The sequence below is a fragment of the Onychostoma macrolepis genome, chromosome 22 (assembly GCF_012432095.1).
Source record: "Onychostoma macrolepis isolate SWU-2019 chromosome 22, ASM1243209v1, whole genome shotgun sequence".
Lineage (NCBI taxonomy): Eukaryota > Metazoa > Chordata > Actinopteri > Cypriniformes > Cyprinidae > Onychostoma > Onychostoma macrolepis.
Window position 1 is genome coordinate 21603241 of NC_081176.1, and position 17302 is coordinate 21620542.

Genomic DNA, 17302 nt, shown 5'->3' on the forward strand with positions numbered 1-17302 from the left:
GTTCTAGGCAGTTGCTAAAGTGTGGTTGGCTGGTTCCTAGGGAGTAATAAGTGATTGCAAGGGTGTTCTAGGTGGTTTCTAGGTAGGGCTGCCCCCTAGTCAACTAGCCATTAGTCGATGAAAAGAGGCTTAGTTGATAAATTTCATTAGTCGCTTAATCCCAGAAAGTGGCGTAGTCCTTGACGGACAGATAATTTAACAGTTGGTCTCTGTGGTAATTACAGTACATCAGTCAGGACATGCAAACGTTCATTTTGTTCATCGACCAAATGTGGCTTATCTAAACTAAAGCGTGTAAGTAGCAGCAACATTACATGGCCACTCGCTCTAACGTTAACCTAGAAAAATGCGCACTATTGAAGTGTTTGTGCGGAGTGTGGAAGCTGAACAGATGGCAGTTAACTTGGAGGCGCCGATGCGATCGTTTGCATTTAACTTAAAATACGCTGTCATTTTTCTACTTTTATTTGTGTGCACTCAAAATCACAACAACACGTGTGCTTTCTGCCGTCTAGGTCTTTGTGAACTTGAGCCAAAGAACCGAAACTCCATGTATACTTGCCTCACAGAGGCTATAGAAGATATCTACCTTTAAATGAACCAATTAAATGAACCAATTCAAATGGAAAACAAATATTTTCAGATTGTTATCCATATGAAATGTGCACGTCCACTGTGGAGACGAGTCAGCGTAGTCGACTTCATCACTGTAGCCCAAAATTCAGAAAACACTTACCAATGAATTATAATGTTAAGACAGACTTCTTGCTGTTTTCTTTCCCTGATGCATTCATAATCATTACTTCTGCCGTTGCGCTGTGGCAAGCTTTATGCGTGCGCTTAAGTGCTAATAAGCTAGAGGAAATCAAATGCTCATTATAGTTGGGTGGTTGCTAGGTTCCTAGGTTTCTGCTTAGGTGCTCTAGGGGTTTGCTAGGATGTTTCTATGTGGTTGTTAGGGTGTTCTCTGTGGCCACTTGGGAGTTCTGGGTCGTTGGGCTGTTGCTAAGTTCTAGGCTATTGCTAGGATGTTCTTAGTGCCAACTAGAGTGTTCTAGGTAGTTGGGTGTTTGCTATGGGGTCCTAGGTGGTTGCTGCAATGTTCTGAATGGTTGGTAGTGTGTTCTAGGTGGATTTGAGGAAATTCTGGGTAGTTGGGTGTTTGTTAGCAAGTTCTAGGTGGATGCTAAGGTGTTCAGGGTGGTTGCTAGGTTGTTGTATAGTGGTCTAAGCCAAAAGAGCCTACTTTCTAGTCTCCTGACAATCAAAAGTTTAATCACTTAAAGGGTAACTTCACCCAAAAATAAGATTTGTCATTAATTACTCACCCACATGTCGTTCCAAACTTGTAAGACTTGGCTCATCTTCAGAACACAAATTAAGATATTTTTGATCAAATCTGTGTGCTTTCTGGCCTTTCATAAACAGCAATGCAACTGACACGTTCAAGATAGTAAGGACATCTTTAAAGTCATCCATGTGACGTCAGTGGTTCAACCATAATTTAATGAAGCTACAAGAATACTTTTTATGTGCAAAAAAAAACAAAAATAACTTAATTCAACAATATCTTCCATGTCAGTCTTTGACGCACGTTCACGGCGCGTGTGCATTTGTTCACAGTGCCCTGTCAAAACAGGTTCTGTCAGAATGCCGGCTCCTGCGTCAGCAGCACCAAACGCATGCGTGGTACTCTCGTGAATGTGCAAGACTGACATGAAAGAGAAGAAATTGTTGAATGAAGTCATTATTTTTGTTTTCTTTGCGTCAGTATTCTCGTAGCTTCATAATATTATGGTTGAACCACTGATGTCACAAGGACTATTTTAACCTTGAATGTGGTAGTTGTGTTGCTGTCTATGCAGGGTCAGAAATCTCTCAGTTTCCTCAAAATATCTTAATTTTTCTGAAGATGAACGGATTTATAACGACATCAGGGTGAGTAATCATTTTTGGGTGAACTAACCCTTTAAAGTAACCGACAGGTAGTAACCACAGATTACGCAAATACTTAAACCTTAGTGTATGAGCTACAGACACTGTTGTATTGTAGCAAGCACCAGCAGGCAATTTAATTGCTGTAGCTTGTCACGCATATTACTTTAATAGCTTCACATTGTTTATTATCAAGAGACAATAAAGATGGTGTTGAGATTGACAGAAAGATGCGTTAATGGTTACTACACACGTTTTTTTTTTTCTTCTGGGAGCATGTGCCATGCACGAAAAGATTGCGAAGACTGAATGTTAAGCACGATTGTGAACATTTAGCTTTTCCCACTGTGGCCCACCAAAGACCGTCTTCCTAAATCATGCAGTGATGTTTGTGTGTTCGTGTGTGTGTGCTTCCTCATTATCTCTGTTCAGCCGAAGCGAAGCGTTCTGGGATTGCTTTCATTACACTGCCAAATGAAACGGCGGAGAATGATTACTGGTGTGACGGGCGGAGAAGGTGGTTCAGATCAGTCCTCGTCGCTCCAACTTCGGTACGGAAGATGGTGAGATTAAACGGGAGGGAAATTAAGGGTTGTTTGCAAGCACATTTTTGGCGCTTTTTTTAATGCAATAACATTTTGGTGTGCTTCGAGATGTCTATCACAATTTAGGTTATGCCTTGCTGTTTGCATGTGTGCATATTTGGCAGCACATAATAATCTATCAGATGCGCTCACTGAAAAAGACACCTGCGATCAGAGCGGAGCCAGGAATAATTTCACACTCAAACCACACCAATCTCAATCAAGCCCAAAAACTCGTGATCCTAAAGAGGATGGCATCTAATGCCAGTGGCTTCTGGGTTGGCTACTTGTACCGATTGTTCCCAGCTGCTCTGACACACATCCAGGCATGTCCACATGTGCGTCTCGAGCGCCTCGTATCACATTGTCCGAGACAGACACATTAATCTCGCTCAGACATTCCACAAACAGGCGCACACTCACTCTTGGAGGGAAAGCCGTTTCGACAGGTGTGTCTGATAGACTGTAACCAGAGATCGGTCAAAATTTAAACAGCTGAAATGGGGGGATCTCATCTACTGTGTCAATACTTCAAAAGCCCTACGACGTCTTCCTCACAATGAGCGCCGTGCTAATTCCTCTGGTAATTAGGCTCTTACTAGTCATGGAATAATTAGGCCTTACAAAGAGAGGCATTTCTCAGCCGCAAGCTCAGACAAAAGCCGAGCAGTGAAAAGGGGGCCCAGATGTGCACTGAAGGGTGGAAAAAAAAATCAACTACGTTTGCGAGAGTTGCCGTCATTATCGCGTTACCGCCACTCAAGAGACCTGTCATCTGGATTTCATTACGGTGAGGGCTGGCAACTTATACCATCTGTTAATTTACTGACATCTGACCTTTGAACTCTACTCCCGCCCTTGTGGGCAGCTGGCCTAGATAAAGACCTCATCCTGGAGAGCTTATCTCCTAAAGCCCAGTCAGATGCCGCTCGCATACGGCTGCAGCTGAAGGCTATTGTTATGGATTGAATAAGACTGGGATCTGGGGGAGGATTGAATGTAACCTCAGCTCTACTTCAGAGGTTAAGGACAGATCATCCCCAGAATCCCAGGTCTAGGGATAGTAATCCAGGTGTTCGTGTGATGTGATTAAGCCAAGCAGGAATGCTGCTGGTTCAATATATCCTTGGTCTTGAGACAAGATTCTTATCAAATAATCACAGGCCAAACTCTGTGCCTAACCTAAACTTGCATCTAAAATCAAAGGGGCAATGATTCTTGTGAACTCTAGACATTTAATCAGGTCACGCAAGCTATGCGCCTTAGGAATATTGTGCCTTTATATCTAGGGTGTCCAACTTTGCTCCTGGAGGGACACCATACTGCAGAGTTTAGCTCCACCATACGTGCCTGGGAGTTTCTAGCGATCCTGAAGTCCTTGATTAGCTTCAGGTAGTTTAATTAGGATTACAGCAAGAAGGTGGCACTGTAGTGGACACCCCTGCTTTAGCTTATAACCCTTGAGGGCACATCTTTGTGCTTTACCTACTTTTTAAAGTACTAATATGCATACTTTAAGGGTAGATAAGTTGCAAAGGTGTACCTTTTGTAGGTATTGCCCAAAGGCAAGCTAAAAGTCCAGTATTTTTTACAATGAAGAACCACCCTATGTTTTAGTATTCCACAATTTTGTTGATTTTATTATTTTGTAAAAAGAACTATAACATAATTTGGGCACCCTTTCATTGGCACTCCCCATGTCAAATAAGATGACTGGGCTTGTGCTGTGCTACAGCTTGTCAGAGTCTGGCACTGAAGCATCTTATCCCTGCTTTTATATCCAGTTTGGATCAGTATTTGGTTTTGAGGCAAGGGTGCTGGATCACTAATAAATGCTAGCAAATGGTACCAATAATTTTGGCCAACTCGATGACAATTTACACTGCCTTGTGTTGTTTCAAACTTGTATGACTTGCTTGCTTTTTTGTAAAAAGATATTTAGAAAAATGTTTTTGTCTATATTAAAGAAAGGGATTGATTTGGACCCCATTGACTTTGAGTGTATGGACCAAAACCGTTCAAGATATCTCCTTTTGAAGAAAGGAAGCCATACAGGTTTGGAACAAACATTAGGGAGAGTAAATGACACAATTTTACATTTTTGGGCTAACTTTCCCTTTAAAACCAGTGCACTAGCAAATCAGGTCTTGGGCTAGTAAGCCTCTGACTAATGAGGAGGTCTGATACCAAACCTTGACCAGAAGTGCACCAAGGACATCATTATGGTTTCTAGATCTTGCTCCTGACACATTTCCCAAGCAACACACGTACACACAAACACCTTCTACCTCAGTCAACCCTTGAAAGCTTGTTAAATGTGACCCCTGGTCCCCGAATGGGAGAAAATCAATTGAGTGCTCTCGCATTGGCACATCCTGAGTCGCTGGTCCAGATGGAGGCATTGTTCACACCGAGTGCTGGGCCAAGCAATGTGCCAGTCTGATGTATTCAGCCACAGAGACTCCCCTCAGCTCTGACAAGCACACAGACAAATGAATATTCTCAATAGTGGCCATCCACAATAGCTCAGTGGTCCGTGCTTTGATCCATTGTAGCAAAGAGCCATTCATTACATGAGGTGTAGAGGCATATTGTGTGTGGCAAGTGTGTGATACCTCACTTTAAAGGATTAATGTCCTCTATGTGGCGTGCGCTTATTTCAAAGACTTTGTATAAGGCTTGTTGTCATTGCGTTGTGGGTTGCTGTGTGATTTTGCTCAAGGTTACACATCACGCTTTAGTCGTCATTGTTGTTTGTTGATGATGATTCTTCATAGCACTTCAATCGTTTGGTGTGAAACCTCTTGACAAATGAATTCGGTGATACTGAATGTCTTTGAATTTTGAGCTACGGGATGCCAGCAGACATGATTTTACCTAGGAAACGGCTCAGGCCTTGTAAATGAGTTTGATTTGTTTAACATTCTATTTTTTTTCCCTCAACCTGACTGCAAAGATCACTGTGATGGGGAGAGAGAGAGAGAGAGAGAGAGAGAGAGAGCTCTACAGCTTAGGATGGTAAATTACTTGAAATGTCACACTTGTCAAATGCTATAAAAACCATTCTTCAACAAAATGCCACTTGTTCTCAACATGTCCAAAATTCATGTTTTTTTGTTCATACAATGCAAGAAGCAGTATGAATAAGCAATGTATGGCTAACCAGTAACTAATTGGTAGAAGTAACAGAGCTACAGCATTTGTGGCATAATATTGATTACCAGGTAAAAAAAAAAAAAAAAGAATTCCACACTAAATTCACGTTAACATGCATAGTATGTCCTGTGGTTATACTATAGAAATCCCTAGTATTTTAAGGTTTATGGATTAGCCCAATAAATTTTCCCATTTTAAGTGCCTTATTGTAACCCAGATGTGCTCAAAACTAAGTCGAAATTCATTCAACCTATGCTGTGAACTGAACTTAATATCTGATAATACCTTTATGATCTAAACTAGCACATGTATGCACAGCTCTGGTTAGTATTTACTGCAGTATGGCTCAAAGATTGGCGCAATTGATCATGATTTTTTTTTTTTTTTACAGGCAAAACCATTTATTACGAGGCTACTATGATGCATCTACCAAGTGACTAAATAACAGTGCTTGGACTGCATTCATATAGACAAAATGTGTTTGTGCATTGCTTTCACTATTGCTCAGTGGTGCAGTAGATTTCAATGTGATGGCACAGTTCCCTCTAGTGGTTACATGCAAATAAAAGCAGCACAGGCAAGCCAACCTCAACATAAGATGCCCGTTTTTCTTCACACTAAAATATTATAGTCACACTTTAAATTTTATGGCAGTTTTATGTCAGTTAGCAAGTACTATTGAGCAGAACAATCCAAATTTCAACACATTCACAATGCAACAACCTCATCTTACATTTTGCCATGTAAAGCGATCCACAGAATATTAACCATAAACATCCACAGTCTTTTTAAAAACACTCCATTTGTTAAAGTGTATTACAGCTAGCTTGCAGCAAACTATTCAAAATGTTTTTGTCTAGTAATAAACTGTGGGAAAATGTTAAAGGTCAGTCATACACACAGAGTGCTATAATAATGCGTATAATACTGTTAAGGTGTTTTCCTTCATGCAAATTGGATTATTTTGATAAAAAAAGATTGCACACCTAAGCTTTTCGAGTGATTACATTCTGTAGTGGCTCTATGTTATGTGCTCACAGCACATGCTCAGTTTCATAAATATTAATACATGTAGAAGTAAATTCAGTTTGTGTATCCTTTGGTCAGCGTTTGTTCAATCTCACTTTGATTGAGTTTGTTGCTCTTTGAAATCTCATCGTCAATGGATGCCTTTTGTATAAAAGCAAATCCAAGTTTGTAATCCTCAGAGAGCTGAAGTACAGTCTATATTTACAAGGAACCGTCACCAAACATCTTGGGAAATAACAAAATCCCGCTCTTTTGTGCTGACTCCTTTAGTATCTTTTTCAAAACTTCCCCAAAGAAGGAAGTGCCCCAGCTTTAACCAGCACCGCAGACAGTAGGTCACCTGGCCCGGAGGGGTGCGTGACAGCCGGAGGCGACGTGTCCCCATGCTGATGGTGGGAGTTTGACGGGATGGGAACTTTACCTCGCATTAGGGAGGACTTAGCTGCACCACTTGCTCCCCCAGCCATGCTTGATTTGCTGTTCTCTGCAGTGGGAATGACTGTTCCTGGGAGTGCCGCCCCTGCCACCGTGGGAATAGAGTCCAGCTGTGCTGGACAACAACAGCAGCACAGCACGCGGATGAAGGCGGCCCGCATCTCACGGCTGGAAAACGTGTAGATGAGCGGGTTGAGGGCGGAGTTGAGCACGGCCAGAGCGATGAACCAGTCCACCTTATAGAGAACCGGGCACCGCTCTGGACTGCATCCCACATCCAGCAGCAATAGCAGAAAAAGGGGAGCCCAACAGGCCACAAAAACTCCCAGTACTATCACTACCGTGCGCAGAAGTGCGAGCGAGCGGTCCGATGGCCGGGAACTCACTCTACGCCCGCTGGATGTCACTAGCAGGTAGATGCGCACGTATAACACCACGATTGCCGCTAGAAGGGCTGTGAAGACACTGATGCAGAAGGCTATGTAGCTTTTGTCGTACAGTGGTAGGATAGTGGAGCAAGTGGGATATCGGTCCAAACAGTTCCAGCCGAGACTAGGCAAGGCGCTCAGCAGGACCGAAACAGCCCAGCAGGCTCCCAGGAGAACTAGCAACCTCCCCCTTCCTGCGGTCTCACACGGCCGTAGACGAACCATTGTCATGTGGCGCTCAATCCCAATAGCGAGCAAGCTGAAGGTCGAAGCACTAAGTGCCACAAACATGCTCCCCTCTCGCAGCAGCCACTGGCCAGGACTGAGGAAAAAAGTATTGCGGCCAGAGGTGAAGATGTTAACCACGTATGCCACGCCAGCTAACAAGTCCGAAAGTGCCAGATTGCCGATGAGAAAGTACATGCGGCTGTGGAAACGCTTGTTGCGCCATAGTGCCAGTAGTACAGTGATGTTCTCCAACACGATCAGAGCACAGATGCAAATGAGGAAGGCTGTCTTGTATGTACCGGTGCTTTTTGGCCTTCCCCACTTGCCCGAGTGGTTGTAATGGTTTACTATAATAAAATTCATTCCAGGTTCAAACTCGTCATCCATTTTCCACACAGTCCCCGTGACCACTTTTGAACAGGAGATGGCGTCTATGAGCACCTTCCAGTGAGAAAGTTTGGAAAGGACTCCACCACTTCACACATTATGATTCCTGATAACAAATAGAAACAAAAACAAACCAAAGAACATATTATCTGACTTGACAGCAGTTAGTAAGAAGTGGAAATGTGGTTTAACATGCCTACGCAAAATGTTTTTAGAATAGTACGATTGTTTTAGCTAGTTTAATCTCGTCTAAGGTAATTTAAGATGGTCTAAGCAGCATGAAACCAGCCAGCAGACCAGTTTGGGAGACTGGCAAGTAGTTTTAGGCTATTTTAAGATGCTTTTATAGCAAAGGTATGCTGGATTGTATCACACAAACAGTTCTGAATCTGAAGGAAACAGCTTGTGAAGGTGTAGAAATGTTCAGGTAATGTTTTTGTGCCAATACTGCAATGTATTAGGTCATATTTAAAATAATAAAATAAAATTATCTATCGATCTATCTTATGTAGCCTATTATCAGTGACTATTTTGCAATAATTGTGTTTTTATTTATTGGATTAACTTATTGAAACTTTATCACCTCAGAAGTTAACATGGCATGCAGACACAATACCGTATAGTGACTTCCACTTGAATTATAATGAGACTAGCTTTAGGCTATTGTATCACATTTGGTGTGATCAGTTGTTGTTGTTTTTCTTTGATGTAATAAGTAGAATATATCGAAAATAACGATATAGACTGAATTAAAGCGGACTAATTTACGAAAATACAAAAACATACATGTTAACAGTTAGTTTTAAGTCGTTCGGTGACTTGGCTTTAGTCCCTAATGTCTTAGGGACTAAAAGACAAAGTAAATAAATAAAAATGTTTTACAGTGACTTGTCGGAAAATTATAACCATGGTAATATTTTGTACAGGTAACGAAATAAAAAAAATCCGTACAGTTCTGTGTGTGTGAATTAGAATAGCCTACTAAAACAGTTTTTCTTTATAAGATTATAGGTAATGAGACAGACTTACCAGTTATTTATCTCGAGAGATGCACCTACATCTTGGGTTACTGGTTAATAAATAAACCTTTAAAAGTTTTAGGAGATGAAAACCTTCCAACATGTAGGCTACTCAACGAATCGTTTATCCTTGAAGCACTTTTCCCAAACGATTTGCATCCGGCTTTTTAACTATATCCAAGTTTTTGGACTTGTCAGATTATTAATGAAAATAATTCACCTGTGAGTTCTCATCCTAAACTCCAAATTACGCTCCTTTCCTCAACATTCCCTCACATTCTGGGCGGGAACTCGACAACACTTCGGGTTTCTTACAGGCAGCGAGCGAACGTTCCGTCGTCTGTGTTTGGATGGTTCTGAATTTGAGTTTGTTTGGAAAGGGCGCGCGCGCTAATATTTCAGACCGTGATGATGAAGCGCGCACGTGCTCGAGCATCCTCTGATGTCTGTGCTATTCCTATGTCATTAAACTGGCATCCTACACAACTGAGGGAAATTACTAGGTTAAGTCACGCAGAGTGACCTAACCTCGTACAAGTCATCATAATGATGACCTCTGGCACTTGACTTATTACAGAAGTGTTTTACAAGACATGCAAGCAGGAGAGAAGGTGAAAGAGTGCGAAAATACCAGTTTTGGCCATTGAAATATACTTGCAGTAGACTGCATTTTGATGGTTTAGCCAGTGTGAATGAAGTTGATCTGGACAATATGAATGTCTGTATATGAAAGGGTTGATCATGACTAATGATCATTGTTCATTATGGCACTGATCATAAAAATGTAATTTCATCATTTACTTCACATTGTTATGATTTTCTTTCTGAATTTTACTGGCCTTTTTATTTAATTCTGACTAATGTGGATTCGAATGTCATAAAAGTAATACATTCGAGTCTGAGATCTGTATGTGACCCTGGACCACAAAACCAGTCTTAAGTCGCTGGGGTATATTTGTAGCAATAGCCTAAAATACATTGTATGGGTCAAAATGATCCATTTTTATTTTATGCTAAAAATCATTAGGATATTAAGTAAAGATCATGTTCCATGAAGATATTTTGTAAATTTCTTACCGTAAATATATCAAAACTTATTTTTTGATTAGTAATATGTATTGCTAAGAACTTCATTTGGACAACTTTAAAGGTGATTTTCTCAATATTTTGATTTTTTTTTTAACACCCTCAGATTCCAGATTTTCAAATAGTTGCATCTCAGCTAAATATTGTCCTATTCTAACAAACCATACATCAATGGAAAGCTTATTTATTCAGCTTTCAGATGTTGTATAAATCTCAATTTCGAAAATTGACACTTAAGACTGGTTTTTTGGTCCAGGGTCACACACATTCTTCTCAAATCATTATTAGCGTATTGTTAGCATTGCCTGTTTGTGAACGAATCAGATCTTTTCAATAAATAGTGTGTTCCAGTCGATTCATTCATTAATACTTACTGCTTCAGTGATTCTTAAGAACTGATACTTTTTTTGACTTTGCATCCTTTTTGAAGCTTGAAACTTACTTCAGTCCCCATTCATTTTAACTGCATGGAAAAAGTTTCTTCAGAAATTTGTATTTTGTGTTCCACATCCAAAAGAAAGAATGTCATTCGAGGTTTGAACGTCATGAGGTTGAGTAAATGATGGCAGAATTTCACTTCTGGGTGAACTATTCCTTTAATGGGGCATCCAAAATAACCCAAAGTACGTGACGGATTGTATTTTTTGCCTGAACACATTTCCCCTGATGGCAAGCCAAGGCCCACAACATTTCCACTTACAACATCTCATATCCATTCTTTGATCAAACATTGTTTTTCATGGTAAAATGGGAAATGCCATTTATTCCCTCCCCTTCGGGGCGACAGGTCATCACTCTCCCAGAGCCTTGACCCACTCAAGACGCACATTCAAAACAAAAACAATTTATGTCTGGTTTCATATGTGACATGGTTGGCCTAAAGTTAGACCTTGGCTTTAAATAGCCATGCACTCTGCTCAGTGATTATTAAATATAAAAAACATCAAAGTTGCTTCTAGAATGTGAGCGTTTCTTGCACACCCCCTTTCCAAATTTGTTCTCCCTTGCTGTGCACAAACCCGACTTCACATTCTCACAGTATTCCCAGAAGACGGTGTCCAATCTAGCACTCCAGCCTGGGGATGGTGCATGGGCAAAGGAATGTTTGGGGAGGGGGGTGCTGCATGGACCACTATCACGTTCTCTTGGTTCTGATCTCCCCCTCTTTACTCAGTCCAATCATATGGAAAATCTCAAGCTGGGTGAAGGAAATGTGGTGGCTACATGAAGATTTTTTAAGAAGAGGGGGTTTGCAGCGATGGCATAGAAGAACCATTTTTGGTTCCTCAAAGAGTGAACAGTTCTTAAAAAAAAAAATTTCTTAGCATGAAGAACATTTTAATAACCTGAAGAACATTTTTCGACTACAAAAAAACATTTATGCACAATAAAGGTTCTATGAATGTTAATGTTCTTCACAGAACTATCCATACCAGTAAAGAAGCTTTGCTGCAATGGAAATGTTCCATGAATTTTGAAGGTTCTTCAGGGAACCACAGATGCCAGTAAAGAACCTTTTGTGCAATGGCTGTTAAAGGTTCTTAATAGAAGCCAATAAAACCTTTATTTTTAAAAATGTAGGTGCCATTAATAAGACACCCAAGACGTTGTTATGGCCGCTGTGCCTACTTCCTCATTTTGTTTAACTTGGACTTTGTGAAAAGGAGATGCCGTAGACGCAAAGCCCCTTGCGATTTCTCTTCCGAGTAATCAGCCAGTCATTTTCGAGGTATGTTTTTAATAGCAACATGTGCTAGATTTATTGTGCTGGTGTTTGGTATGCTTATGGGTACTGCTGTGAGTCAAGGCTTCCTGACACGGAACTTAGTGGTGAGTTGGCTGGTTTGGAATGCTAAATTCAGTGGGAACTCAAGGGGTATGTGTTTATGAGTGTAGGAAAAAGAAAAATCTCTTGGGCCTTCACCTTTCTGCCCTGGCCCATGCCTCCATCCTAACTGCCCTGAGCCCATACCCATACGCCTCCAATCCCTCGTGCTCAGACACCAAACATCTGGCTTTTGCTTATACAGTAACTTACCACATTTTACTAGTTCCCATCAATAAAAGCTTCCTTTTCCATTAGCTGCACATCCACGCTACATCAGAACACAACGGCCTGTTCTCACATTCACATGATCCTTCAGGGATCCAAGAATGTCTTCTAAAAGTCCTGTTTGTATAGCAATCACAGTCCTCTCAGACAGATATCTTCTGATATGGGCTTTTCCCATTGTCTCTTATCAACTGGCGTTTGGGGCATTTATAGTCCAAATGTGTTGCTCTCCAAGTATACTCTTGACATTTGTTGTACCTCCTTCAGGTCTTTTTGGCTTGTAGTTTAACTGCTTTTCTTTTAAAATCATGAGACATTTGTGATCGGACTATTTGTGGATTGCCGAAGAAGGATGCACACATTCATCTGTCAGATTCCAATGAAACTTCCAACTCAAAAATTATAATAATTATAAAGAAATATTTAACCTTTTATAATTGAGGTACACAACTATTAAGGTAAAATATTTCAGTGCTGCCAATTTATCACCTTAATTGGCAAAATCCAAGGTTTGAATCCAAAATGATTCATTTATGCAGTTAGCTTATGTGAGATTAGTTAGTTTTGCAAAATGTTGAAAGAAGTTGCACATAGAAATTAATTTATTATAAACCAGAGTTATTAAAGTTAACTAAAACTAAAACCATAAAAACATTTTCGTTACTTAAAATTAACTGAAATAAAATCAAATGTTAAAAAAAAATCTATTTTAACTAGATGCTAAGGCAACATTTCTCATTTTCATTTAGCTGAAGTACCAAAAAAGTAAATAAGCTTAAACTAAAACTAATAAATAAAAATGAACAGACATTAAAAAAACTAATAAAATGATGAGAAAACACAACAAAATCACTAAAACTACTAAATGAGAGTGAACACAGAAAATATACAAATCTAATTTGAAATATTAACAAAAATTATAATAGTTTAGGTTTCTAACAATCATAATGGTAATGATCATATATAGCCTTATATATGTAATTTACAAGGGGAACATATTAACTACATGAATTTATTTGGCTTGAGCTCACTCTGTTAAGCACTAAATAAACTTCTGCCCTTTGCTGTTGAAAATAACTTGTGCAAAACTTGGATGGCCGTCATGTAAACAAGCCTAGCACTTTGAATCCACTCGGTACTTTCAGGACAGGCTGGGAATGCTTTCCTAATCCAAATGCTTGAGGGTGGGGATGGGGACATTGGTGCCTTTTTAGATGTGTCCGTTTCATGTTAGATGTTAAGTGCATAGAAAGAGGTCATCTATCATATCAAACCGTCTCTGTCCTCATGGATTGGACCAAACCATTCATCTTCTCTGGAATTCAAGAAATATGCATTTTGGCTCCATATGTCCAAACAAAACTTATTCTATGTTTAGCGATGGTGTACGAGGTCAAACGAAGACTCCCTTAAGGGTCTCATGGAAGGCTGGAGTGAATCTGAATGTGTGTTATTTTGTCTACCCAGAATCAACTCTCTATAACTTCTGGACCAGTATGTCTTCAAACAGCCTGAGAACATCTTAAAGAAGAAGGTCCAGTCACCATCCAGTCCTTAACACATCACCACATTCTCAACAGTTCTTGACACTGTTTTAAGTGAAGGAGACATTCCGAGATATGTTATTATTCAACTCCCTCTTTCATTTGATAATGCGCAAATTTAAAGCTTGCATAGGACCATGCTAGGATGCATTTAATAAATAAGTGAATTTCTGATGAAGTGATCAGTGTGAAAATAATGAGAGATATATATTAATATATAATATTTACTATATCATAGCCCTATACCAGTTGAGCTACAGGACATATTATATTGAATATTATATTATTTGTCACTTTATTTGCATAGCTTTATTTTATTTTTATTTTTTTAAAAGTTCAAAACCCAAAAGACGGTTACACAAGAAGAATCTTAGTTGTTTTTTCTTTTTACCAAAAAATAAAACCTTTGAAATGTTTTGTGTAATTATTTGTAACGTATCCTCTCATTAATATTTCTGCACCAGGCAAATTCAGTGTCACTGTTGTTTAGAGGATGAATAGAGGGACTGACTGTGGTCTTCTACCAGTCAGACCCGACATAAAGAGTGGAGATAGAGATCTGCAGAGGTAGCACGTGCCCTGTTGACCTTCTCACCACATCCAATGAAGATCAGGACTGACTAACTATTGAACCAACCTTCCCAAAGCTCCATGGCTCCATGACTGTGCCTCACTAACTAAAGTGCTAAAAACAACATTTCACGCTGTATTACCCTCAATAACTCTAAAATCCCGTCACTAGAGAACAACGCCAGATAGTAAATCCTTATTACCCAAATAAGTGTTCTCTTTCATGTTACTGCAGTTCAGTGCTTTTTAGCTTCATAAAAAAGGACATAAGATATTCTATAGCGATGATACCATAATTATAACAGATTTTCCAATCTTGATATTTCCCTTAAACTGCTTATTACTGAAATGCCACAGATAGTCAGATTACGATCACTATTAGTACTGCTCATAATGTGTGTACAGGTTTCAGAACTGAAGAAATTAATATTACATTTGAAATGTTGAGAAAAAGCTTGATCGACAGGTGATCATAATGCAGAATCTGCCATTTTGTCCGACAAACAAACCAGATAGGAGAGTAGATTAACGTCGGTGAGTTTGAACTTGAAAAATAGCGTGTATTCATGTTTTTCCACGGTTGAAATAAAATACTTTCTGATGTTCATTCATGTTTATTTTGTGCTATAACTAGTAATGAACAAGAGATGATCAGTTCACATGTTGCTTGAACTGAGGCGCTACAGCAATCTGTTATGACACATTAAAGTGCCACAAACCTGTATTTATTGTTTGAATTTCTTACAAAATGACAAAATTTGAAAGCTGATACTTTGTTTTAAAGTAACCTGCTTTGTCTTGTCTGTTGGCATGTTGTCAGTTTCCTCTTTGTTCCACGATGTATATTTCACTGCGTGACGGCATGATTTGTTGCATGAGAGTGCCATGGTTTGTCAGATGTAGCAACAGTAACTAAAGGGGGCAGGTTTCGCGTAGGGGTCAATTCTGCTCATCAAAGCTTGTTCCTGCCTTGAGGTGTGGTGAAATCTAGTCTTTTCAATATGAATCCCAATATGAAGATTTCCCCACATGGATTTCGCAACAGATTGAAGTTTGTCACACTGATTTGTTATGTTAACAGAAACAGTACGTTGACGTTGACAGAAAGGTACTTGGTTTGAAAAATTTCACCAAAATTTTGCTAATGTGACTGCACCTTTTAAGTGAAAAATAAAATTATTAATATATGAGATTTATATGATAAAGTTTAAAATAAGTCACAGTTTGTGAGAAACAAAGTCACATTTTGAGAAGCAAAGTCACAATTGCAACAAATAAAGTTTGCGAGTCAAGTCACAAGTACCTTTTAATTTAGTTTTTTTCCTGTGGTGGAAACAGGCTTCCATAACATACATAAACAAAAATGTAGTTTTCAGTTCCTTTTTCAAAAGAGAAGACTAAATAATGTGTAATGTGTGCAAGTTTCATACATTTACATAAATGACATTGAACGTGTGAGTGTTTGAAAGTGACTAATAATATTAATGATAATGCAGAATGATAAGACAAACTTCTGGTCTGGTTTAGATGAATGGGTACTTGAGTGTTATTCTTTGGATAAACTTAAAATCTGCTCAATGTGACGTTGATCACAGATATAAACAATTGCATTTTACTGTGACATTCCTCCTTAGTTTATGATCTGTAAAAATTCAAGCTGCATTGAGATAACAAAGTCTGGCACGGTGCCGTTTCCGCTGGTCTCGAACCAGCCTACGCACAACAGACTTAGAAAACTCATTCTGGATCAGGTCTGAGATCTTTGGAGCGCGTCTGGCACGTTTTCTTTCTACCGCCCCGCGTCAGCACCTTCACCACTTGTGTTTATACACCTCTGAGACTGAGCGTGTTGTTTAAAACTGGACTCTAACAGAACTACCTTTTGTAGGGGGGTTTGCAGACGCACATTGCGCCAACACTACGGCACGCCTGAATGGGTGATTAGAGCGACCTGCAGTGAGGAGAAGGTGTGGAGGTTGAAGATGCTGGAAGGTCATGTGGTGCTGGGAGGGTTCCTTACGAGAATGTGGTGTGAAAATAAACTTAGTTTGTAGCTGGGCGTGGGGAAGAAAAAAGAAATGAATTGATGTGGAATTATCTCTCTAATGAGCTCATCCTTTCCTGGGCCTCCTCCCAACTCGCAGACCAGATGAAAAGCAGTGTCTATTTGAAGTGAACACTGACAGTGTTTTAGTTAGCCGTTAGCTAAATCAGATTTGTTTACCAATTATGCCATTTAAAATTTTAACATAATTCTGGGTTATATTGTTGTATTTGCATGTTTCATTTTGGCCAGTTCACAGTATATACCTTTCCAGTTTCAATGCTAACTTTAGCATTGTTAGCCTTGCTCTGGAACATTTTTTCATAACCTAGACTTAAAATGTGTGGGAAAATTGCTTAAAACATTTTAACAGGAGGTTTAAAGGATTAATGCATACTGTCAAAAGCCTTTCTGTGTCACAATTTTATCTTATGCTAAAATGGAACCTTATGCAGTATTTATAGCTCCATGTCCAACAATTTCAAAGGCTTCACATGGAAAACTTTCCTGTGATGTAACAAAATCACGGCCAATCAGAACCAGTGTTGGGGAAAGTTACTATAAAAACATTGCATTACAATATTGTGGTACTCCATAAAAAAGCATTAAATAGTTACTTTTTATATAAAGTAATGCATTAAATTACTTTTGCATTACTTTTTGTCACCTGGGCTGGGCTTGCTTATTTGTTTTTTAATAACAAAAAACTCAAAAGTTATATTTTTTGGCAACTGTAAAAGCCCTTTCACACCAAAAGTGAACTGAATAAGGCTCAGGCTGAAGGAAGTGCCTCTGCAACTCATC

General features: G+C 39.4%; 1 protein-coding gene across 2 annotated transcripts; it reads right to left on the reverse strand.

Moving 5' to 3' along the window:
• Positions 1-4250: 4250 nt before the first annotated feature.
• s1pr3a (sphingosine-1-phosphate receptor 3a) lies at positions 4251-9560 on the reverse strand. 2 transcript variants are annotated; one of them, XM_058760837.1, is made up of 2 exons: positions 9212-9560; positions 4251-8288 (listed from the first exon to the last, which is right to left on the reverse strand). In XM_058760837.1, exon 2 carries the CDS (start codon positions 8180-8182, stop codon positions 6983-6985), a length of 1200 nt encoding a protein of 399 aa, XP_058616820.1. In that variant the 5' UTR covers positions 8183-8288; positions 9212-9560; the 3' UTR covers positions 4251-6982. The 2 variants fall into 2 exon arrangements, with proteins under 2 accessions (XP_058616820.1, XP_058616821.1); XM_058760838.1 differs by having other exon boundaries at positions 9422-9558.
• Positions 9561-17302: the final 7742 nt, after the last annotated feature.

Bases quoted from the DNA above. Each gene is read 5' to 3' on its own strand.
- s1pr3a (XM_058760837.1), bottom strand. From the start codon at position 8,182: ATGGATGACGAGTTTGAACCTGGAATGAATTTTATTATAGTAAACCAT.